Raw genomic sequence first — 24,916 nt, 5'->3', positions numbered from 1 at the left:
TTTCCCCTTCTTTGCAGACCGCTGGGTTTCAAGAGATTCTGACCGAGGTGGAAATTTTAGCGGTGATTGTGGGATGCCTGTGTCATGACCTGGACCACAGGGGAACCAACAATGCCTTCCAAGCTAAGTAAGTGTTCTAATTGTTGTTATTTTAATGCATTTGCCTTTCTGTTCCGAGCCAAAGGTGACCAATGCTAAAGAGTAAAGCATTAATTTCTGGCATCGGAGGCCAAGGCCACGCAGGCTTGGGCGTGCATGTCATGGGGCCCATCCATCTTTATAATTCCCTATTCTTCTTTTAATTGCAAATTTGCCCTTCATGTCACGCTTGTTGATTTGGTCTGTCTCTGTTGACCTCAGTCAGAGAACCAAGCTCAGATTTTAAAGGGTCTACTGTTTTCCCTTTCAGAATATTTGCCCTCATGATGTGACATGCTTCTACTCTCAAATGTAGTTTTAGACTATTAAAATAAAAGCAGTCATAGGGAATTTTATGAAGCAAAATATTTCTTCCTCCTCTAATATAATCGCTTCCAGGGTCCCTTTAATATTGGATGTGTATAAACTGTAGTGAAGTAAGCCACATACAGGAGGGTAGTCTTTGCTCTTTTCATCTCTATTCCCATGGAAAAGTAGAAAGCAGACAAAAGAATTGCATAAATACAGGGGTATTTGACCCTCGCATTATGTGCATGGATAGAATAATCTGTCCATAAGCAAGTTGTTGCTTGAAGGTGCACACTGTGGCCAAAGCCACAGAATTTAGGGGTGCTGGAAATAGGACCAAATCTCGGGTCTCAGGACTCTGGGACTGAGGGTTCAGTTTTCAGTTCCTTTTTTACTATCTATCTGCAAACAAAATAATATAGGAGATCAAAGGAGAGATCAATGGAGAGAAAAGTTTAGGGATAGGGAGACCAGAGAAGGCTGTAAGAAGAAGGTGAGATTTGCTTTCAGATGACTGATTCCAAAGTCCCCAGAAGAGGTTGACCTCTAGTATCTGAAATTTCAATAGCTTCCTCTGTGACAACAGATTACTTTCCACTTGAAATTCACCCCTTGAATTTCAAGGAATTTTTGGTCCCTAAACACCAACTTTTGGAGTCCTGGACCCTTGCATGTGCTCCTAGTCTAGCAGATAAATTTTAATTTTGTGTCCTTTTCTAATCATCCTACATCCTATAGCCCACAATTCAATATATGAATTCATATATTCACTTTTCAAGATCCAATATCATATTTCTTGGCCCTCTGAAGGTTTTGTGGCATCCTTTCTGGGAAAAAAAAAAAAAGAAAGAAAGAAAAGAAAAAAACACTTATTCAGTATCACAATTCAATCTCTTGCCACTTTTCCTAGACTTGTAAAGGCTTTGGGAGGAAATGTCACAGTTGTGAGAGTCTGAAACACATCAGAATCTATTCTCCCAACTCAGCTGAGTGCTCAGCATTCCCTGCCAATCTTTCTGTATCTCCAGTCAGCTCTGTCCTTCATTTCTCTTAGCAGTTACATACACCAAATGTCCACACTTCCTAAACCATCCCCTGCTTCTGACCTCCCCCACCCCACTCAGCAGATCACCTTGCCTCCTACATCACAGAGAAAATTGAGGCCATCAATCGAGAACTCACTCAATTTCCTCCCCTGCCACCTACGAACTTATCTATCCATCCCATCCTTTCCTCCTTCCCTCCTATCTCAGTGAAAATGCTGTCCTTCCCTGGTCTGAGGCTGATCCCTCCACCTCTGCTTTGGATGACTTCCTTGCTCTCTCCTCTGGGAGCTCGCACCATCCCTCTCTCTCTCTCCCCCTGGTATCTACCTCCTCCTTTCTACTGGCTCTCTGTATCCTGGTCGTATGAACACTTCTCCGCCATCTTGAAAAAGCCTACCTCAGTCCTTTTCTTTCTTTCCTTCCCACTCAAGCTTCTTGGAGGGTTTTCTGGGTTTGTTGTCTTCACTCCCCTCCAAACCCTGCCCTTCTAGTTCCAGTTCTATCTGGAACTACCATCAGTAATGTCACCTTTTCCCCAAAGCTTCTAGACCTTTTTATTGTCATCCATTCTTGGCTCTTGCCATGAGACATGTTTTGCCATTCCTTCTGTTCAGGGGATCTTCCTTTTTCTCACAAAGATTTTAATCTTCTTTTATGGCCTTCCTTCTCCTTTGCTTCAAGCCCTCTGCCCCTGCCTGGCCTTCACTGCTGATATTGTCCCCTTTCCCTCTCCTGCTCTTTCTCACCCATGTGGGGCCTCCACCCATCTACTGATGAATCCCAAATTGTTTCTTTGAACCATAATTCACAGGTTATGTCCAGGCACTTTTAGAAAAGTGAGTGGGAAAAGTCCCAGAGTCCCAGAGTCTTCTCATTCCCAACCTTCCTCTTCATGCATGTCTCTTTCTCTTCTATCGCTGTGATGGACCCCACCAGAAATCTGCGAGTCACCCAGACTCCCTTCTTGGTACCCCTCCTCAACATGCACTGCCTCTGTAACTACTGTAACTACCTCTTTGCCTCTTTCATGATTGCTGAAAACAAGAGCCCAATTCTCCTGTAATCTCCAGGCATTCCAGAATACAATCCTCATCGATTCACAAAGCTGATCAGGCTGTTCTTCTGCTTGAAAGTCATCCATGGGCTTCCTGTGACTTTGAGGACAATGTTCGAATCCTTAGTTTAGCACCTTAATGCCCAAATCAGGATCTTGCTCATTTCTCTGACCTAGTACCCACTCACCCTAGTCCACCCCACCTAGGCATCTATGTACCAGATTCAAGGATCATAGGGGAAGCTCTCAGTGGGATTCTGCTAATTCACATTTCTCCTATGCTCAATGTGATATTTTCTCTGTGTGGAATGACCTTCCTCTTCTTTCTCCAAAACTCCTCTGACTGCATCATTCCTGGGGCTCCCTGATGCAGCCTCCCTTTGTCACTTTTTTATGCCTCCATAATGGCCTCACTAAGCCTTTTCAAAAGTGTGCATCTTACTCCATTTTAATTGCTGATTTATAAGTGCATCTCCCTTTCTTCTTTAGAACCAACTAAACAGTGCCAGGAACATAATATGCACACAGTAAACGCTTGCTAAATGTGTGAATGATAAATGCATGAATGAATTTTATCTTATTTTATATGTCTTTTCAATAGAATTTCCTGATTTCTTAAATACGTATAACCTTTTATGGATTACTATAAAACATAGTTTCATACACATAGGTTTGATGTTACACTAAAAACATGGATACCACTGAAGTGTGAACCATACAGGCTTTCATTATAGAGTCTCAGACAGTTCCTTATTTGAGTTCTTGTTTCTGCATTTCATTTTTTTTAAGGATTCCTCTCTCCCCCCTGACAATGGCATCATCATCAGTGTAACTTCCCCTTTCACCTTCTCTCCATCACCCTACCATTCTACCACTTACTGTATAAATAAGAGCTAAATGTGTTAGAATTAACTCTGTAAACCAAGAGTGAGCACCTGTGAGTTCTTTTAATAGCAAAGTGCATAATAGTTGTACTCAGATAATAATGCCCCCTCCTAGGTCAGAGGGCCTGTGCCTCACACAAAAAGAGGTAGCTTGATCCATCAGCTGTTTAGACCAAGAGTACACACCTAATCAAAGATAGACCAATCAGATTTTAACTCCCAGGATTTGGGAGTTGGATTACCATGATATTGAGGGATGCAAGCTGCAGGTTCATACAGACTTAGGAGCTGAGGTTGCCATATTGGGAAAGCTATGATGACCACATCCCAAGTGGTTGAAGAAAAGAAGGCCAGTCTAGAGAGATAGAGATAGAGATATAGATAGATAGATAGATAGATAGATAGATAGATAGATAGATAAGGAAAAAAAGAATGAAGCTGATGTCAGGTCATTGGTATAAAACTCAACAACTTCTACAACACATTAGACGGTATTGTCATTGATACTAGTTTTCAATTCTTCCTTTTTTTTGCATCCTAATGTCACATGATCAAATCTGTTTGTTACAATATGGTATGATGTGCATCTCAGGATAATTAACCTTGAACACAATTTATCAGCTCATGGGATATCCATCAGCCCTGCACCTACCTAATGGAGTCACTTTTGAACTTAAGACACTTAATGCCAGTATCGCCTAACCTCAGTTAAGACTTCCTTTGATAAAGAATGGTGAAAAAGACTTTTTACATGATGGTGAAAACTAACTTTATTTGACTAGGATAGGATTCATTCAGAAAGTATACCATTGTTTAGAAGATTCTTAGGAAGAAACCTATGTCCTTTTCTCCTTTTCTTTTCCACCATAATTGAGTTTCTGTGTTCAAGGCCCTGTGCTAGGCATTGTGGGAAAAATAAGGACAGATAGTAGACAGTCCCTTCTCTTCAAGAGTTCACAGTGTAATTTCAGCCTTTCAAGTGATTTGGAAATGGAATTTAAATGCACCAATTATTATGTAGCAAAGCATATGCTACCTTTTTTCATATATAAGGCTATAAAGAAACAGGAGACATTTAGCAAGGGACAAATTACTATATAAAATGCAAAATGCCTCTACAATAAAAGTGTGACTTTAGTTAGAGTATGATTTGATTTATACTCTTAGCCTTTCTGATAAGTGAACCAACCTCTGCATTTTCATATTTTATTCTTAATTTTTAAGCATTAGAGTGCGTGCTGTGAATGATCAATAGGTAAAGAGGGCAGCAGTACCACGGGGCCTTGAAATTGCTCTGTTCACACCTCTCCCTGTTTTCTCCAGGGACAGCGTTCCCCACTCATCCCCCTCTCTATTACAGCTGCCCCCGATGATTAAATATCAGTACCAAGCAGCTTTGTAGTATATTCTCCTAGGAGACTTCTTCTATTCATTTCTAGCATAATCTCTTATACTCATTTCTTGGGAATGAAAACCCATCTTGTCGCTTTCGGCCAGGTCCCAGAAGTGAAATACTGGGGCACATTAATCTGCCATGACAGCCTAATCCCATTCCTCACCACCTCCTAACAACTCTCAATTTCCTAATTACTTTTCATAGTTTTCCTTTTTAAACTTTCCTGTAAGCCATGGCTGCATGCTGCCATTAAGTCTTTTTTCAGAGAATGCGAATATCTAGGGAAGTTATGAAGGTCCATTTCAATTTCCTGGTGCCTGTAGAAAGAGAATTTTTATTTTGACTTTTCTTTTTTAAAATTTTCCTTGGTGTTCTGCCTGTCCAAAAATGAAGAACTTGAGTATTTAGGATGACCTAATAGATAGTACATCATGGATACTCACATGTATCAATGTTCTGTGCTTTCTTTCCTCTCTCACGCTCTACATATATCTAATCATATTTTCACTGCTACGTATGATGATATATTTACCACAGACAACTAACGTGAGATATGATGTCAAAATCAATTTATTCCATATGTGATTGATTTGGGTTTCATTTTCATGTTTTACCTGAAGAAGTGAAGATATGCCTTTACACAAAAATATTACATGGAAGAAGTGGCCTCTTTTAAAAATGGCTCAATTAAGAGTGGATAATATCCCCCTTCTGCATGATCACAATAGTGTATTTTTACATATTGAGGCCTCTGAGAAATCCCACAATATAAAAAGTTTAAATTTTTAAAGCAAGCATTTTCCAAACTTTATTTAATCATGGATCCTTGTTTTATTTCTTGCCCTTTATGCCACTTAACATTCCAGAGAAACTAGTATTCTATGGAACACATTTCAATAAGCTCATCCTAACAGATAGGCTTACTTTCTACCACTTGAGTCAAGGTTTATGACTCTGGATTTCACTCCTGGTGGTCCCAAGAAGTACACAGTATGTAATGATAGGTGTAAGCAGCATTCTCAGTAGGGCCTGGCCAGAGAATGAGGCACTGACAGGTTTGAAAATCTCAGAAATTCCCACAGGGACAGAATCTAATAGTGTAAATAAGAGATACATATGAAAATAGTCTTGCTTAACTCATTTTACTATAGAAAACTGAAAGTAGAGTTAGTACCAAACTCCATCCACTGGATGCTAACATGGCACCTTGCTGCAGAAAGGTGAGCATTTTTAATGCAAGACTAGTCAGAGAAAGTCCCCAGCACAATTATAATGTACTGCGAGCTTCCTGAAGATAAGAGCCATGAGTCATGTATCTTCCTATTCCAGCCTGGGGCCTGGCATAATAATAGTCATCAGTGCTTGTTGGCTGAATTGAATGAATGATAGAAGGATGAATGGATGCATGAATCACAATGTCTTCCTGCACATTCATGCATTAATATGGTCCAGTTGCAAAATCTACTATCTTCTATAATTGAGTCAGAATTGTGTGAAGGCAGGCAGAATGTAAGATGGAATTACTGAAAGGAACAAAGGGAATCTGATGAGGAAGATGCTCAAACCATGGACAGTCACATAGCTGTTTTTGCACAAATACCCTAAAGGCCCTTGAATGAAGCACAGCAGTTCAGGAGCCACTTGGACTTGGTGGGGGAGAGAATTGTGTCATAGGGAGCTTCAGTTTGCTTGTTATAAGATGACCCTTGGTTAAAGGAAAAAACACTCCTTATTCATCTTGAGAAAAAAAATTGAAGAGAATTGTCACCATCTAACTAATTTAACTTGTATGGAATCTGCTCAATCAACATGAATAAAGAAAAAGATAATATTTTGTATCTTGAGTCTACCTCTCATCAAGACTCTGTCATGAAGATTCACTGATCACTCAGTAAGTGGGGTGTATCTGAGCATGGCTTAAACCACAGGAATCTGAGCTTGTGGTTAGCAGTTACACTAGTAGAATTTTGAATTAAATTTTGAAATTTTCTTTCATTGGTGACAACCACCTTGTTAAAATAGAGTATCAAAAACCAGAAATGTCTGTTAATCATTCTCATTAGGCAATGAGAAGAAGCTTAAAAACTTGGATCCAAATCTAGAACTGATACCAGCTAGCTATGTTACCTTAGAAGCATTGTTTTCATAGAAATGAACTCTATGTAAGATAAGTTAGTAACTAACATTAAATCTTAATTCATTTAAGATTGATTTAATGAATTTTTACTTATTAGATGATATAGATTAAAGCAATTTTAAGGAAATAACATATATCTGATTAAAATCTCATGCCTTTCTTGCTAGCCCTCTTCATCATAATTCTTACTAACTCTAACAAGCCTTGCTATTTCTCCTAACATAATGGTTAGCTCTGATCTTTCCAAGGATCACAGGTCCTCTGTACCCCAGAAACTAACTGAGGTCTTAGACTGCCTCACACTGAAGGTGGGACTGAAGCATGAGACTGAAATCCTTCACATTGTGCTTAGATACAGGACTTTTCTCCTCTCACTAGCAGGACAGGCTGTGAGCTGTCAATCTACAGTATTTTCCAAGTTAAGGACAAATTTTCCTTTCAATGTCCAAGCCCCTGCAATAAAAGGCAAGAAAGGTACACAGGGACCTAGATGGATCCTCAGGATCCCTGATTTCCCTTTAAACTGGAGGATTCTCTGGGCCTCTCTCTCATCTCCTAAGATATCCTAACTATTTAAATGAACACTTTATTGAATTTAACATTATTCAGGGATGGGTTGTTCTACATAAACAAAATTTACAGATAAAGCAATCCCTTCAAGTATAATTTTGATTTAAGATGGAAATATTCATACCTATTTTAACTCTTGATTAAAATCAATATAGACTATAATCTACTCCATAGCAGACACTGTGATAGGCACTTTTAAATATTTTATTATAGTTTTTTTAAGTAACAGGTGAGGTAGATGGTACTATCATAATTTTGGAGACAAAGGAACTGAGCCATAAAGAGGCCAAGTCACTGTCCAAATGATATTACTCTACCAATTGCAGGAAGAGCTAAAATTTTACTCCAAATCCAGGAAACTTTGCAGAATTCTACAGAGCTATCTCAGTGTGATTGGTGGCTGGGAAACCATAACAGAAGGTCTTCAACATCGTACATATAATGTATAAAGCGAACTCTGCAGAATATTCACAAGGTCTTTTCCTATGGAAAGTCAAATACACTTGGTGTAAGAGAGGTGCTCTGACCCTCAGAACACAGGTTTTAATTAAGAAAGACTACACTGATCTCAGAGCCAGAAATCCTGCCTCCCACCACCATAGCACTTAGAGTGGACCTGGAACATTTTAGTATTTGTATTATTGTTTTGTGCAATATTTTTTTCTTATGATCATGTTTCATCTCTCTTGTTCATCTGTAAATTTCTTAGAGGCAGAGACTGTACCTTATTAGGCACATATCTGCAGCATCCAGCCTGACACAGAAAGTTCCTGAACAGTCTACTTAAGAGATGATAAGATACACAGTTACCCAAGAAAGTATCTGCTTACAGTTCTTTGTCACACATAGGAAAAGCAGTTCGATACAAAGAGCTGGTGTGGGGAGGGTCAAGTTGAAGGGCCTTGCTCACTCAGTCTTCGGTCCTCTTTCAGGAGTGGCTCTGCGCTGGCCCAACTCTATGGAACCTCGGCTACCTTAGAGCATCACCATTTTAACCACGCTGTGATGATCCTTCAAAGTGAGGTACGACCTGCTCCACTTCTCCCCTCAACAGAGGACAAGATATCCGGTTCCTAACTCTCTTTCTTTGTAGTTCCACACATAGAAAAAGAGAAGCACATGTAAGTCAAACTATCAGGCTTTTGTGGTTTTTTTTTTTTTTTTTTTTTTTTTTTTTTTGATCTTTCAGATGCCTGACTAAGGACCTTGTTCAAATTCTTCTTGCGCTGATTCATTTGGGTTTCCTTATTGATTAGGGGGCTTTGCAGACTCACTTGCCGTCACCAGAGCTTGATCTTGCCTTGCTTAAAGAACCTAGAAGCACAATGAGTGACTGGATCCAAGTACTAAGTGGCCTAACATTCCCATTTTGTGAAAACCCCCAGCCATTTTAAAAGATGGTGAAACAAAAACAGGGTGAGAAAGTTACACTTTAATAGCACAATCAAGAAACCTATAAAAGATAAAAGAATTTAAAATCGCTGGTGGGACCAGTTTGAAAGTGAGAACTACAACTAAAAATAAAACCCAGGGCTGATGCCATATGCCTTATTTTGCTTCCTGTGGCAATGCAGGAGTCAGAAGTAGTTGGAATTTTATACTTTTAGCTTTCCATGGAGAAAAACAGAGACAGTTAGTGAACTGACTCTGACTGAGGCGTCTTAGTTTTAAATTGCTAGGAAAGGATCTGTTTAATTTTCTGCAGGCGTACAGACTTTTTTTTTTTTTGAGGCCAAGAAGGGATCATCTGTTCCCCATTATTTGTCAGTTCTCTAGCTGTGCCATTAATTATTATTATTATCATCATTAAGGCCCTGCTTCGCTGGAATAGCATCATTAAATATGGAGGATTTTTTTTTTTCTTCCAGACTATTTTGAGAAAGCTTGTCTTTTGCAATATCACGAAAGCCTTCGACCTCATAAAGGAGAGTCAACGCTCCGGAACGTGAATACAGGCTGGGGCAGGGCCAGCCTGCTGGGGGCGATGTATTTTCAGTTGGGAATGAAATACCCAAGGTTAGGCTCTCAGTTAGCCAGCATGCTGGCAACTGTGGAATTTTCCTATGAAAGCTACATTTTAGCCGAGTGCTCTAGAAGAGGAAAGTGGGAAAGGAGGCACTTTAACTCAGACTATCTTTTCTTTACTGGCAAACATGGTGTATTTATACCTCTGACCCCAAAAAGCCCCACCTTCCTAATAACAAGGATTAAAAACAGATGTAAGGGGGCTGGGGATGTGGCTCAAGTGGTAGCACGCTTGCCTGGCATGCGTGCGGCCCGGGTTCAATCCTCAGCACCACATATAAACAAAGATGTTGTGTCCGCCAATAACTAAAAAATAAATATTAAAAAAAATTCTCTCTCTCTTTCTCTCTCTCCCTCTCTCACTCTCTCTTTAAATATAAAATAAAATAAAGATATTGTGTCCATGTATAACTAAAAAAATATTAAAAAAAAAACAGATGTAAGTTTCCCATTTGCGTGGAATCTGTGTTCATACAGACATAACACATTTTCCTTCACTCTGGGTTCTAATGAGTAACAGCAATGGATAGTAATGAAGCTTTGTACTGAGCATCTGCTTTGTGCAGCACTGAATGCCCTGGCACTGCCATGTCCCCTTCTGTCCTGCCCATTAGAATGGCAGAAATGCAGGCAACTTTATTGCCCATTTTCCAAATGACGCACAAGCACAGACAACACTGGGTGGCTTGAGGAATTTTCTTTCCATCAGCTCCACTCTCACTGCCTCCCTAAACAAAGGGTAGAAGCAGTGTTTCAGGGAAATTCAACTCCACTTCAGGGACCAAACTTTGAGGCACTGTGCAAGGCAAATTTGCATATAAACTATGCACTGATGCAAATTAATGTTTTTTTCTTTTTTAACGAAAGTTGATCTGTTTAGCTTTGTCACTCTGTTCTCTGGAAATGATATTAGTTACTTAAGTCCTTTAATAGCAGTAAAATGTACACCCTTACAAATAACCAGGATCCTCAAGTTCAGAGCAGTTTTCCCCTTGTCTGAATGTTAACTTTTCCTAACTCTTGCTGCTCAAGGCTGTTTTTCTTTCACTGGAGGCTGTGTGGCTCAATCCGGGTGTCTATTTTTCTGTAGCTTCTGGCCATTTTTTTCCCAGGCCTCAAATACACACTTGTGATTAGCCCATAGGGCAATTCTCCTGGAGAAAAACCTGGGCAGAATTATGGTTTAGCATTCCTTTAGTTACTTGTCTTCTTCTTAATGGCTAAATTAAGGGTCTGAAAGAGTTCATTTGGAAATTATTATTAATATTGGACCTGGTCCCAGATGGAACCAATATACTCTAGTCTTTAAGAAGTGTAGGGTTCACCCAATGAGATAAATTAACTCAGGGAAGCAGATTATCATCTAGTGCCTGGTAAGAGATAATTTACTAATTAATATTCTGGTTTCCTGAAAGAATTAATTTTCTTCTTACTGAAGAACAGATGATAGGCAGTCCCATTGCCCCTTTCTTTCTCTTGGTTCTCAACACTAGGTTAAAATTGGTCTGTTTTCCAGGCCACAGGCTTACGAATTCATATTCCATGCTGAGAAAACCTGAAAAATGAAAAGTCCTAACTTTTTTTTTTGTACCAAGGATTGAATTTGGGGCACTCAACAACTGAGCCACATCCCAAGCCCTATTTTGTATTTTATTTAGAGACAGCATCTCACTGAGTTGCTTAATGCCTTGCTGTTGCTGAGGCTGCTTTAAACTCTTGATACTCCTGCCTCAGCCTCCCAACCCACTGGGATTACAGGCATGTGCCACTGCACTCGGCAAGTCCTAATTTTTAAAGCAAATTAAGTGAATTATTGGTTACATTACAGAAAAGCAAATTTTTATGAAGACAAGAATGGTTTTCAAAGGTGTGGAAATAAAGCTGCAATCACAAATTTTCTTAGGTAAAGTCATCTTTATGGTCCCACTGTTCTAAGAACAATGGCTTATATATCCTAGCTATTCAGTAACTATTCACTGTACAAGTTTAATCTACTACACCCTTCATCAAAGTGGGTCCTAACAGTTGAATGCAGGGTCCCTCAACTTCAGCAGCATTGATAGGTTGGGCCAGGTTGGTCTGTGTTGTGGGGAGTCTCCTGTGCATTATAGGATGTTTAGCCACATCCCTGGCCTCTCCCATTAAATACAAGTAACACCCCCATCCTGCTGTGACCATTAAAAAATGTCTCCAGATGTTGCCCAATGTCCCCATTGTCAAATGGCTTTTTATCTTCCTTCAAGCCACTTATTGCCCCAGTCAATATCTCTAGAATGCCAGTTTAAACTTAAGTAGTGAAACTAGTATTCATTGAAGGGTCAAAGAGATTCCCAATTTTTTGCCAACTTCTCAACTATGTAATTCCGTAGGAAACAGGCAGTTGGGTGGAGTTGTTGGCACAAACATTCATAGGAGGAGTTCAAACATTTTCTGAGTTTTCCCTTTGACACTAAACACATGATAAAGGCCCCACAGTAGAACTCCTCAAATATGATTCACTTTCTGGCTTTGCTGTATTTGCCAAGGAATCTATATTTGTATGAAATTTTATTAAGCTTTTTAAAAATGATTTTTTTTTTTCATTTTTTCCCCTTAATATAGGAAAAACATGTAATCAACAACCACAGGTTAATGATGTCTTTTGTGACTTTTTACTCTCTCATTACAGGGTCACAACATCTTTGCTAATTTGTCCTCCCAGGAATATAGTGACCTTATGCAGCTTTTGAAGCAGTCAATATTAGCAACAGACCTCACGCTGTACTTTGAGTAGGTATTGGCATTTGATCTATTTGACAAATGGATATCTAAAGTTCCTTCTTATAATTAATTTTCAGGTCCAGATTGGGGGTTGCTTGTTATTTTAGCACTGATATCAATGTGTAAAAGGGCTCAATTTCTTAATGTTGTTCTTTCCTTTGAAGTTCATTAGGGTGTGTGTATATAAGTCAAGAGATTTTGGGATACAATGGCAAGATTTATATCTTTTTTTTTCTGTGTAATGAACGTTATTTGGAACTCTTGACTCTGAAACTAAATGATGGTCACTTTTATTTTAGATACTGTCTAAAACTGCCATTTTAGACTATTATGATGGATCTATAATGGCACTGATAATGATAACGATGATGATGAAAACTATTTGTTGATGAAAGATTGGCTAGAAATCCAAACTTCACACTGGGTATCTCCATTTATCTTTTTCAGAAGAGGGCTCTCCCTTCTTTCTACAGTTCAGGCCTCTCTCTCAGAGAAAATTCCATCCGTCCCTTTGCCAGTGCTCCTTCAGGTACCACCTGCTTTAGCAACCTGAAAATGTCTCCCTCCTCTGACATATACAGTCCCCTCCTATGTTAAAGACCAAACAATTTCTCCCCCTTATCAAGTTATTTCACTTGAATCCATGAAGATCTTTAGTTGCTTTTCAACTTGTGTTTATTTCACTACTTTTTTTTAGATAAACAGAGCATGTTAGTTCCTCTATTTTCTTAGTATGCATTCATATTATGAGAGAAGAGAGCAGAGTTAACCTACACATTCTACCAAAATTGTGTTCTCAGTAATCACCAAGACCCTGATATCTTCTGGCCTTGTCAGATATCTAAAGGTTTATGGACTTTTCCTTGTCAATTCTACTTCCTTTGCTTCCCTCAACATACAGCTGTTTCTCTCTTCTTTTCCAGATCCCTTATAACTTGCCCTTCCCCTTTTTTCTACATGTGAGTTCTTGAACCCATTTTTTTTTCCTCCACTGGCCTCACTTCTGTATTAACTTGGCATAGGTTACTCCCTGATGAAGAAGACTCTGAAATGCTCCTCTCTACCCCCTCATATTTTAGACCTATATTTTTAACTTCCATCTCAAAAAACCTCCAGTGTCTCCCTTACCTTCTAAGAAAGTTGTAAATTTGGTTCAACTTCCAAGGCCTTCCATTATCTGGTCCCAATCTTCCTTTATTCTCGTCTTCCACTTCTCCTCCACATGATGCGTCAACTTACAGCAGAGTGGTCTACAGATCACCCTTGGAAACACTGCCGAGTAGCCCCTGTCATATCAGCGTTTCTGCATGGAATCCTCTCCCTCCACTTCCCCATCTGGCTGAACTGCCCATTCTTAAGTTCATCTCATCTACCTTTTCTAGGAAGTCCTGTGTGAGTCCCTTTTAAATCTTCCTTCACTTTGGCATTGTGTCACTTAGGATTAGTTTCAATGGTGAGAAACTAAGTAACAGTGACTTACTTCTCTGTCACATAAAAGAAGTTAGTAAATCAGCGCTCTGGAGGTGGTAGAGGAGGTATGTGGAGTCCTCAGGGACCTGGTCTCCTCCCACTCTTCTGTACTGTCACCTTCAACACAGGTCTTCACCTCTCTGTCAGATAGTTGCTCAAGGTCCAGCCATAATGTCCACATTCCAGCCACCAGGAAGAAAGGAGGGACAAAGAAGAAAGGAACAAAAGGATAATGCAAGCTGTCTAGGAGAGTGTTCTGAAAACTGTCACATTGTCCTTCAACTTATATTTCACTGGTCAAAATTGAGTTACTTTGCCATACCTTGCTTTAGGGAAGATTGGGAAAGGAAGCCTATTCTGGGGAACAATATGCCCAGCTAAAAACCAGGAGTTCTAATACTGAAGAAGAAAGGAAGGAGGGATATTGGGGTAGACAATTAGCAGTATTGCCACAGTGTTTATGGTTGGATTCTGCTGAACGGATTACTTACATGGTATTGTGGGGGTAATAAAAGCTTTGGAGTTATTTTTGCATGAATTTAAATCTCACTCTGATCTTCTAAGTAAAATCTGATGGATTGAGCCCAAGCATCTATGTCTTTTCCCTCCTAAAAGTCTACCAAAATGACCATAAATTTAATATTAAAAAGGCACAAATCTGAAAGATAAATGTCACACAGCAAGTGACAGAAGATGCCAATACATTTGTGGAGAATGAAAGGCCTACCAACTGCCACAGTAGGTGACCTAGTAGAGAGGAAATAGAAACCAGGATCCACAGACAAGGAGGGCTCTAGAGAGCAAACCAGTTTGCCCCGTAAAACCTGACTTGGGACTTTGAGACAAAAATTCTATGAAAGGTGGATGTGAACTCAAAGCTAAAGGCAAGCAGAGAGCCAGCAAGCCAGTTTATGGAATACTCAGAGCCCATCATGTCCTCCACCAACATGGCCAGGTTAGTCCCCTTTCCTTACCCAGAGAACCAGAGGTCCATTCTACAGAGAGTAAAAGGACCCTGGACCCAAGAGAAGTACAGGGTGGAAATAGGATGCAGGACTCAAAAGAGGGAGCTCAGTAAGTGGAAGCAGTACATATTAAAAACTCAGAGCCAGCCAGGTGCAGTGGTGCATGCCTGTAATCCCAGCAGCTTGGGAGGCTGAGGCAGGAGGACTGCAAGTTCAAAGCCAGCCTCAGCAACTTAGCGAAGCCCAAAACAACTCAGCGAGACCCTATCTCTAAGTAAAATATTAAAAAGGGCTTGGGATGTGGCTTACATCAAGTGCCCCTGGGATCTATCCCTGGTATTCAGAGGTCCAGTTAAATTTAAATTCCTGATAAACAATGGATAATTGTTCATTGAAATATTTGAGAATACGTATATTAAAAATGAATTTTTATCTGAAACACAAATTTAACTGGGCTTACTGTATTTTTTCTAGCAATCCTACCCACTCGCTCACCCTCACACCACACACACATAGAGACAACTCCTACTTAGCTTTTAATTCTTTATTATTACTTTCACAGAGACAGCCAGGAGTCACATCATATTTTATAAGCCTCTAGTATGTGAAAACAGAGGCCTAAACAAACAGGGGGAAAATGGAATTAAGAGAAAAACAACAGGGAATAGTGGGGCACATATAAGAAAACAAAAAAACTGTTGTTAATATCCTTGAAAAACCAAGGTATTGCATCTATGAAACAAGAATGGGATGCTTTTAAAAATAATAATAGGAGCAACCATGGAGATTGCTCTTGAAATTAAGAACGTGAGAGCCAAAATAAAAACAATCAAATTAAAGCATCAAAAATACAAAGGTCAAAAAAAACACACTACTTTATTTATATGCCTTTTAGTGCTTCTTGATTTGTTAACTATGTGCATGTATTAGCTTAGTAAATATTTATTTTAATAATATAAAATATAAACTTCAAAAACAAAAATTCCAGCTCTGTAGCTAACTAGCTGCATATCATCAGACAAATTATTTACCTCTCTGAGCCTCTTCTTCCTGTGTAAAACAGAGATAATACCACCTCTGAGATAATAATTCTGATTTAATGTCTTAAATGTCATATACGTGGTGAGAACTACAATTTCAGTTGCTTTCATACCTATTTACTTTGCATGTTTTGTGGCCCTTGGGTTTACTTAACAATCATGACCTTCCATCTTTTCCTGGATTGATACTCTTTGATTTGGGATTTATGGAAAGCCTATATCTTTTTAATGCTTTTATTTCTTGTCCCTGACACTTGCGGGGTATATGTTATTTTTTCTCAAAGTAGAAGAATTTTCCCAAGCTAAGTCTCTAAGTAACTTTTAAAGGAGGAAAAAAAATCTCCCCACTGGAGTCCATTTATCAAGACCTGTTAGGCATGTGACGAGTCACCCAGTGACCGTCGGAGTGCAGTCAAGGAAGTTGGTTGCCAGTCGTTTTCTCATTACTCTCTTCTTATCTTAATGCTGCAGCCTCAGCTAATGTTTGCTGACTCCCGAAGAAGCTGGCTTGCTCTTTTTCTGTTAGCGTTATTGTTTTGGGAGGTACTGAAGAGCTGCGCCTTCTCTAATCTAGCCCTTCAGGGGACTGATTCCCTTGTCTGTCTGAAGTTGCAGCAGAGTATTGCCATATTTTTAGCCAAAACAACCCCTGGGGTTATTGAGGAGAACTGTCCCCCAGATGCTTTTACTTCATAATATGCAGTCATGGAACTGGAAGGGATCTTGGAAATGTTGTCAAGTCATCTCCTTTATTTTGCAGATCATGCACTGAGGTCCAAATGGTTAAATCATGCAGCTTGAATCATATAACTAATTATTGGCAAAACTGGAACCCAGTTCCAGCTAGAAGCTCCTCTTCTAGAGCTTTGTTCACTATTACCATATGCCCTCTTGAATGTATGAATCAAGAATAGATGTCATTTGAATTGGGGAAACAATATGACACTGTTGACCTTCCCAGATGTATTTGGATCAGAGTAAAATAAAAACCAACCTGGGTTCCTGTTGCTCTCTCGCCCAGCATGGCTGGAGACAAGGACTTGCATGCAGTTAGTTTAGTTTTGGAAACAATACCAAGAATGAGTTGGGTGGTGGGGACAGTGAAATGGGGAAAGAAGGAAGCCATTCTAACAGTACATCTACTAGTTGGCAATCACCATGGTCAGCCAGGCATGGACAACTGAGAAGCCTCATATGCTACATCTCAAAATTGTCCACCAGCTTCCATCTTTGTCAGCCAAAGTTTGCCATGAGGGGTGCTGACCCCCACACACTTCCAGGTTTCATGTGCCTGAGGGCTGGGTGTCCCTGCAGCTATCCCCAGTCCCACACATTGAATCAGAGCAGACCAGGACAGAAAAATGCCAGGGGCCACACAGGAGCTGTGCTGTTGTTTGGGGTGGCAGTGGCTGAGAAAGGTGGAGGCCAAGAGGATGTGAGGCAGCATCTACAACTGGTTCTGGAAGTCTGATTATCATTGGGTTTCTGTCCTGGTGTCAAAAGTCATGATAGAATTGAGAAAACCAAAAAGGAATCTCCCCACAGGAAGAAGAATGTCCTTCTAGAAATGACCACAAGGGGCAGGGAGAAGATCCCCACTTTTTGGAAAGGGGTTTATGACTCATTCCTAGGGACAGGAATTTGCCATGCTCCTAAAGGGGAAAATGTAAGACACATGGAAATGTGGAATCACTTTTTTTAAACAACCATAAAAACTTATGACCTTAATTCGAAATGGCTGTGAGTGTCCTTGAGATTCTGTGTACAAATGGCATATGAAAGCAGAATTCACAAGATAAAAAACAAACAAACAAACCCCTCCATGTGCATGTCTAGGTTTCACGGCCCATGTCTGGCAGTTAATTATTCAGTCTGATTTTCCAACTCACTGAAAACTCAGTTACTGATGACTGATTTTCTGAAATTGATTTCCTGTGCCTATTTCTGAATCCCTGCAATGAATAAGGCTCTGATAATTAAATAGTAATTTTACCAGCTCAAGCAGGAATTCGATACACCCTCACGTGACTTTGGAAGAGCCACTCCATCTGCTTTTGCCTTGGTTTCCTTGTCGGCAGCAGGAGGATAGGCCTTTCTCCCGTGCCACACTGCTGGGGTCCTTGTGGCAGTCAAAGGACATTACCTAGATGAAAGAGCTTTGATAATTTAAAGTACCTTATAAAAAAGAAGTCCTTCAGCCAGAAAACTTAATAAAATATGCACCATAAAAGATGGCACTAGGGGTGGTGAGAAATAGATCTAAAATCACAAATGTTAAAACTTCAAAGATGTCACAGATGCCCTGTAAAAATGTCTGCATATAAGTCAACAAAGATGGCCTATGCAAATTCCACAATTAACAATAAAAATAACCAATATTTTCCTGAGTGCTAACTTACACATCATCCCAGTTAATCTTGAAAACAGGTCTATGAAACTAGAAACTAGGTAATATTATTAACCTCAGGATATGCATGAGAAACCAAAGTTTGGAGCAACTCAGTAAATTGCTCACAGGCTGGGGTTGTGGCTCAGTGGTAGAGTGCTCACCTAGCACATGCAAGGCACTGGGTTTGATCCTCAGCACCACATAAGAAAAATAAATAAAATAAAGGTATTGTGTCCAACTACAATTAATAAATAACTTAATTAATTAATTAATTAATTAATTAATTAATTTTTTAAAGTAAATTGCTCACTAGGTTAAAAAGCAAATTTGAGATTCAAACCAAGTATTTGGATTCCAGAAGCTTTTTCACTCTGCCATTCTCTCTGAAGTTGTTTAGTTGTTAGTTTAAGAGTACTAAAGGGGAAACTGAGGCCAGTCCTGAAAATACTCAGGCATCAGCGGCAGCAGTAACGTGAGCATGTACACACACCTGAGGCTGGTTCAAAATGTGCTAAGTGTCAGGTGAGTGAGAGTTCCACTAATATAGGTCCAGCACTCCGAGTCAGGGTGAATATAGAAGCTGCAGAGCACAGTTGCTCAGGAGACTGGGACAGGGAGGGCGGCTGAGACTGCAATTAGAGTCTCTTAGTTGAGCTAAGTTAGAGTATCACAGATGGGCAATTCGTTAGCTTTAATACTGGTAAAGTTGTTAATACTGAAGTTGTTAAAGTAACATCCATTTCCCACAGTTAGTGTTGGCATAACACTGTATCTCAGGCACGCTCCAGGCCAGCACTGTTCTAGGTATTACATGTCTTCTTGTATCACTGTTAGATGGAAGCTCCCAGAATCAAGACATTTTACTCTTTAGCTCATTCTTGCAGTCCCCAAGCCTGACACACTATCTGACAAAACACATTCCCAAAATATTAACATTTTGATATTGAATTCTCATAACAGCTGCAAGGTTGATATTCTTATTCCCGTCTTATAGATAGGGATCCCTGGTCTTTCCAAGGGTATTGGCCCAAAGTCCTCAGATTTTCTCTATTCAACCTCCATGCCACATTACTTGGACTACTATGTAAATTGAGAATTATCAAGCAATTCAGATTTTATAAACCCATGCAAGGACTCAATGCTTTTCAGATTGACTTCCTAAATTAATCAGACTAATCTTCAAATCGAAATTTGCCACTTCCAATTGCATTCTGCAAGTATTCATCAGCAACACTGCTAACCTAATGGTTTCTTGTCTTTCAAGGGGATGCAGTAAGTAGTGCTTCTCAAAGCACCTGATGATAACCAAATTGTACTATAAAATATTTTATGTTGTTTGCAGTAATAGTTCGACTATCCTTTTAAAAATTAGATTGCTATGGAGACAACTGATTTAAAAATACAATGGAATTCAACAAATGTTTCTACAGCTATGCAGAAATATTCATTCATTCATCATTGAAACATTATTTATTAAGAACCCACCATGTTGTATGCTTTCAACTTCCTTGGTCAACTGTACTCAGCTGGTTACCATAGTAAAAAGGATAAATTAAAGCCTAGGAAGGTGTTGATGACCAGTGGAGTTTAACCTGTTAGTCTTTCCCAATCATCCTTATATTTTAACAGAGCCTGATGAGTTCAGCAGCTACAGCTACGCTGATGTTAGAACAGACCATGCAGTAGGTTGATGGAAGAACCAATTTGGTAATTCATGACACACTTCAAAGCATCTTCAAGTATACTTGTCCCTGCCTCCCCACCAAGGGAATATCACAGCTGAATACAAGTGAGAAATTCATCCAACTTTTTGAATCCTCCTGTTGCAGGCACTGTGCTAGCTGCTGGGAATGCACAGAGGATGAGACATGGTTCCTACCTTCAGGGAGGTCAACAAAGATGACCTATGCAAATTCCACAATCAACAATAAAAACAACCGATATTTTCCTGAGTGCTAACTTAATAGTGGTAGCAAATAGTGATGACACATCCAGTAAAGGACTGCAGTCAGAGTAACTGCAGAGTTTTCCAGCTAGCAATGGCTTAAACTGCTTCTTTGCCAGCTGATTATGATTTGACTGAACCGACCCTTAGACACTGCTGTTTTCTAATCTTCTGTTCTCAGCATACAGAGTAATTATCATCTTTTCATTTCCTGCATTTTGTCACTACCAACAAAAGCACAGCATCGAACAGGTCATTTCATTCAGGGTTTTAGCTGGTCTTTGTGTTATCAGTTCCAGTCAAAGACAAGGAGAAAACTCATTTCAAAATTAAATAGATGACTTTTATTTCTTGAGTCATAATCGCTGGAGTTAACATCTGCATATTACTCTCCTATTCCTCTCTCCAGTGCTTTTGGGCCAAAAGCCCAGAAATCTTTCTAAAATCAGAATTTAGCAATTAGAGGTCAACATATGATTTGCCTGTTGAACAAGCAATAAGGACACTAAGGAAACACATCCTCCTCCCCCGCAACCACCTCCCCATCCACACATGCCCAGGCCTCCAGCCCCTGCCTAGAGATTCTGGAGTCAAAATCACAGGAGAATAACAGTGATGATTTGCCACCTCAGCAGTAAATCCTTCCTAACATTTGTGGCCTCTTTGTAGATTCAAAGGAATTATATGACTATATAAAGATAACATATATGTCCATATAGGTATAGATATATAAATTTACCCAAAAATCCTGATGAAAATATACACGGACTTGTGATTTCTCATTTTACAAATAAAAGGTGCTTTTCAGATAAATTACAAACCAGAAAGATTTTCAAGTAGTAATGGGTGACTGGTAACCAATCCTTAGAATTATTTTTGAGGGTAATTTTAGCTTTCTTAAAGACTGCTATTTTTCTGAGTGGAACATATTTCAGCAGAGCAGGATAAAAGCCTAATAAAAACATATCTGATTATAAATGAGATTTTCCAGTAAGTTGCTTTTCACTAGCCTAGGTTCTTGCCATTGTCCTTGAAAACCAAGGTTCCCAATGATCTGCTTGAGAAGTTAATGATATAGTTCCTCTTGACAAAGGAGTGTGAATCTGGGGAGTATTATATAATTTTGTGGATTTTCAAATATTCATTTTAACAGTCCCATTTCTAAAAATGCTTTTTTTCCAACAGTTTCACATATGTTCATGCTTTTGACTCTGTGTTATCTATACACATATACACAGAAAGATGTTAAAAGGAGCTATTGAATGGGCAGACTCATTCCCAAAAGCACAGTGAATTCACTGTTGTTGCTTTGTAATGCTTATCACCAAGGAGGAGGTCAGAAATATACCACCTGCAGCTGGGAACCACCAATCTGACCATCTGAGCTCTTCCTGGAGGATTCCCTTGTTAATGATGGAGAGACCTGTCTGGTGTCCGCCTTGATTGGCTCTGCCTCAGTACAGCAGCCTATGATGCCATCACATCTCATGAGGATTGGCAGCCATGACAAAACATAAACTCAAACACGAAAGGCTTTCCAGCCCCAAAGGTTGATACTGCAAATAGATTAATGAGATTGTCTCAGAGACTAGACCTAAAGAGCTGGAATCTACCTCGGTCTTCTAATAACTGCCCTGGAACCTTGGGTGAATCACTTCACCTTGAGTTTCCTCATCTATAAAATAAGAAAATTATAGCAGATTTCTGTCAAAAGTTTCATACAGCATTCACAGTCCATAAAAATAATGAAAACTCCAAAACAGAACTCATTCTATGATCAACAATTTAATATATACATATACATGTACGTACTCACATATACATATACACATGTGTATGTATATGTGTGTGTATACACACACATGTGTATGTTCATGTTTAATTTGATAAAATTATAGTGTGCAGTGATACTCCCTTTATCTTCTGAGGTCATAGCCAAACCTTGGAAGACCTGTCATGAAATAGCCACACTTTGGCAATGGAGGGAAAGTCCACATTAATATGCCTCATTTTTATGTTTTATGAAGTGATTTCTCCCTCCCCTTCTTTACCTACCATCCTCTAGGGGTAATGAATGTTCTCTTCTTTCCTGATGTGATAGAATCCAATTTTTTGTTAATGTCATGTGGAAAGCCATGACTAATTATGAGTTTAGTTTGTTTAGGAATTTCATACCAGAAATTCTAGCTATAAAAATTTCCAACACTGGGGAATTAATTCTTATGATGCTATTCAGTTGTCATGTTAGAGATATGATTTTTTTTTAAAAAGGAATTTGTTTTCTGTAATGAGTTGATCACTAGGCAGTATGACCCTGCTTTGCACCAAAGATGTTATGACCCATATGTTGAACACACTACCTGCAGACATAACAATAGTAGAAGGTAGGTCAAAGATTGAATGGGAATTGTGTTCATATTTCATGCAGGTTGCTATGGTTCCAGCTAGAATCTTGTCTGCAAGAATCTGACAAGACTTTCCCTGAACATATTTTACATTATTTTCAAACCTGAGTCTCTCCAAATGGCATGTAGAAAGCCCCTAGAACAATTAGAATCTAAGTAAAATCAGTGGCTAAAGAATTATAAAGAGCGCACTATAGGGATACGGCTGCATCAATGATTATAGCGGCACAATTCACAATAGCTAGACTGTGGAACCAACCTAGATGCCCTTCAATTGATGAATGGATAAAAAAAAATGTGGCATCTATACACAATGGAGTATTATGCAGCACTAAGAAATGACAAAATCATAGAATTTGCAGGGAAATGGATGGCATTAGAGCAGATTATGCTAAGCGAAGCTAGCCAAGCCCTAAAAAACAAATGCCAAATGTCTGCTTTGATATAAAGAGAACAACTAAGAACAGAACAGGAAGAAAGAGCATGAGGAAAAGACTACAGTAAACAAAGACGAATGGGGGGAGAGAAACGGAGAGAGAAGGGAAAGCACATGGAAATAGTAGGAGACCTTCAATGATACATAGAATTATAAGAGGTTATGAGGGGCAAGGGGGAGGGAAAAAAAAGGGAGAGAATTGAACAACAGCAGGGGAGGTAGAGAGGGAAGATGGGAGGGGAGGGGAGGGGAGGGGGGATAGTAGGGGATAGGAAAGGTAGCAGAATACAACAGTCACTAATATGGCATTATGTAAAAATGCGAATATGTAACAGATGTGATTCTGCAATCTGTATTTGGGGTGAAAATGGGAGTTCAAAGCACAATTTGAGTCTAATGTATGAAAGATGATATATCATGAACTATGTAATGCGATAAATAATCAATAAAAAAAATAAATAAATAAAAAAGAATTATTTTAAAAAATGAATAGCTCTCTGAGATAATCATTTTAATTCTGTCATCAATTTCACACATATTTACTGATCTCCTGCTACATGTCAGGAACTGTTCCTGGCATGGCATTTATAGGAGTGAACAAAAATGGGCCAGGCCCCTGTCCTTGTGAAGCTTGCATTCTGGCAATTTCTTGGAATAACTCGTAGGTTGACGTGCATAGGATGACAAGGATGATGACTTCCAGAAAGCTTTCATGATCCTCCAGACACTCCAAGCTAAGTGCCTTTTTCTGTACCCCTTTGACACCCTGGGCCTCTCTCAACTGTTTAGAGCAGCTGGTATTCCAGCAGGTTGCATTTGTATCCCAGTCTTGCCGCTCATCAGCTGTGAGACCTGGGGCCAGGTACTCAGCCCTTCTGAGCTTAAGAACTATAATGGTCCTTCCTGAGCACCTACTTTTGCCAAGCACTCTGCCACATGTTTTATATAAACATTTAATTTAGTCCTCCCACCAACCATTCAAGATAGATCTCATTATTACTCTCTATGAATAAGAAAACTGAAGCCCAGTGAGACCATCTCAAGGTCAGTCATGTGGGTAGTAAGTGACAGAACCCAGGAAGTCTGCATAGAAAGGAGCCTATAAATGTTAGCTTCATCAAGCCCAGGACTTGGGTGAGGCAAGTGATGTGGATTGTATGAGTAAAAGGTCAGATCCTGTCTTTTGTTTTGTTTTGTTTTGTTTAAAAAACAACAACAACAACAACAACCTAAGTTTGCTGAGACTAGCTTTGAATTTGTGATCCTCCTGCCTCAGCCTCCCGAGTGGCTGGGATTATAGGTGTGCGTTCTGTGGCTGGCTCCCTGCTCAGATTTTGTCTTCATTTAGTATTTTGTTAGTTTGTTCATCATGAATTTTGTATTTGGTTTTTATTTCTTGAATACTGCATTAAAACATTATTTATCTCATTTGCTGAGCCTTTGAGCACCCACTTAAGTTTTGTGCCCATGGTACCGTCACCTCACTTTAGTCCCAATATCATTAGCATCACATCTGAAGAGGGAATTACCTGACAATTGCCCTGGCCAACCTCAAAGATCCTTAAAGGTATCACCCATGTCTTGTGCCCATAAATCCTAGAAAAGTCTTGGCACAGAGAATATGTTCAGTAAATATTTGTTGAACTCAACTTTCTGCTTCACAAAAATTTTAAAAAGACTACTTTCTATTCAGTGAGAGTGGAGGACTAATAAACTCTTTCATTTCCAGGTAGCCCTATTTGCCCACTGTGTATATTATTATTGGCAGCAATATTATGTATTACTATATTTTCATATTAACCATGGCTGTGGGGTGTTGACTATCTACCAGTGCTGAACACTTAGCAGAGGACTTGCGTAAAAATCTTACCACAAAACTAGACACTGAGATTCAGCAGAGTTACTTACTCAGAATCTGACAGTAAGTGACAGTCAGCATCAGGCCCA

The 24,916-nt window shown here is 39.4% G+C and overlaps 1 protein-coding gene across 1 annotated transcript in view; it reads left to right on the top strand.

Moving 5' to 3' along the window:
* The window catches only part of PDE11A (phosphodiesterase 11A), a gene marked incomplete at both ends in the record, with an annotated part of 382,619 nt that overhangs the window by 308,739 nt on the left and 48,964 nt on the right, over nt 1-24,916 (top strand). The window contains 3 exons of the mRNA XM_081261295.1: nt 18-127; nt 8,467-8,557; nt 12,228-12,328. Of these exons, the coding sequence (XP_081117421.1) occupies nt 18-127; nt 8,467-8,557; nt 12,228-12,328 (302 nt within the window). The remainder of the gene's footprint in view (nt 1-17; nt 128-8,466; nt 8,558-12,227; nt 12,329-24,916) is intronic.

This window comes from Spermophilus citellus (assembly GCF_964194105.1).
Source record: "Spermophilus citellus genome assembly, chromosome: 11".
NCBI lineage: Eukaryota > Metazoa > Chordata > Mammalia > Rodentia > Sciuridae > Spermophilus > Spermophilus citellus.
This window is presented reverse-complemented; position numbering and strand designations above follow the sequence as displayed.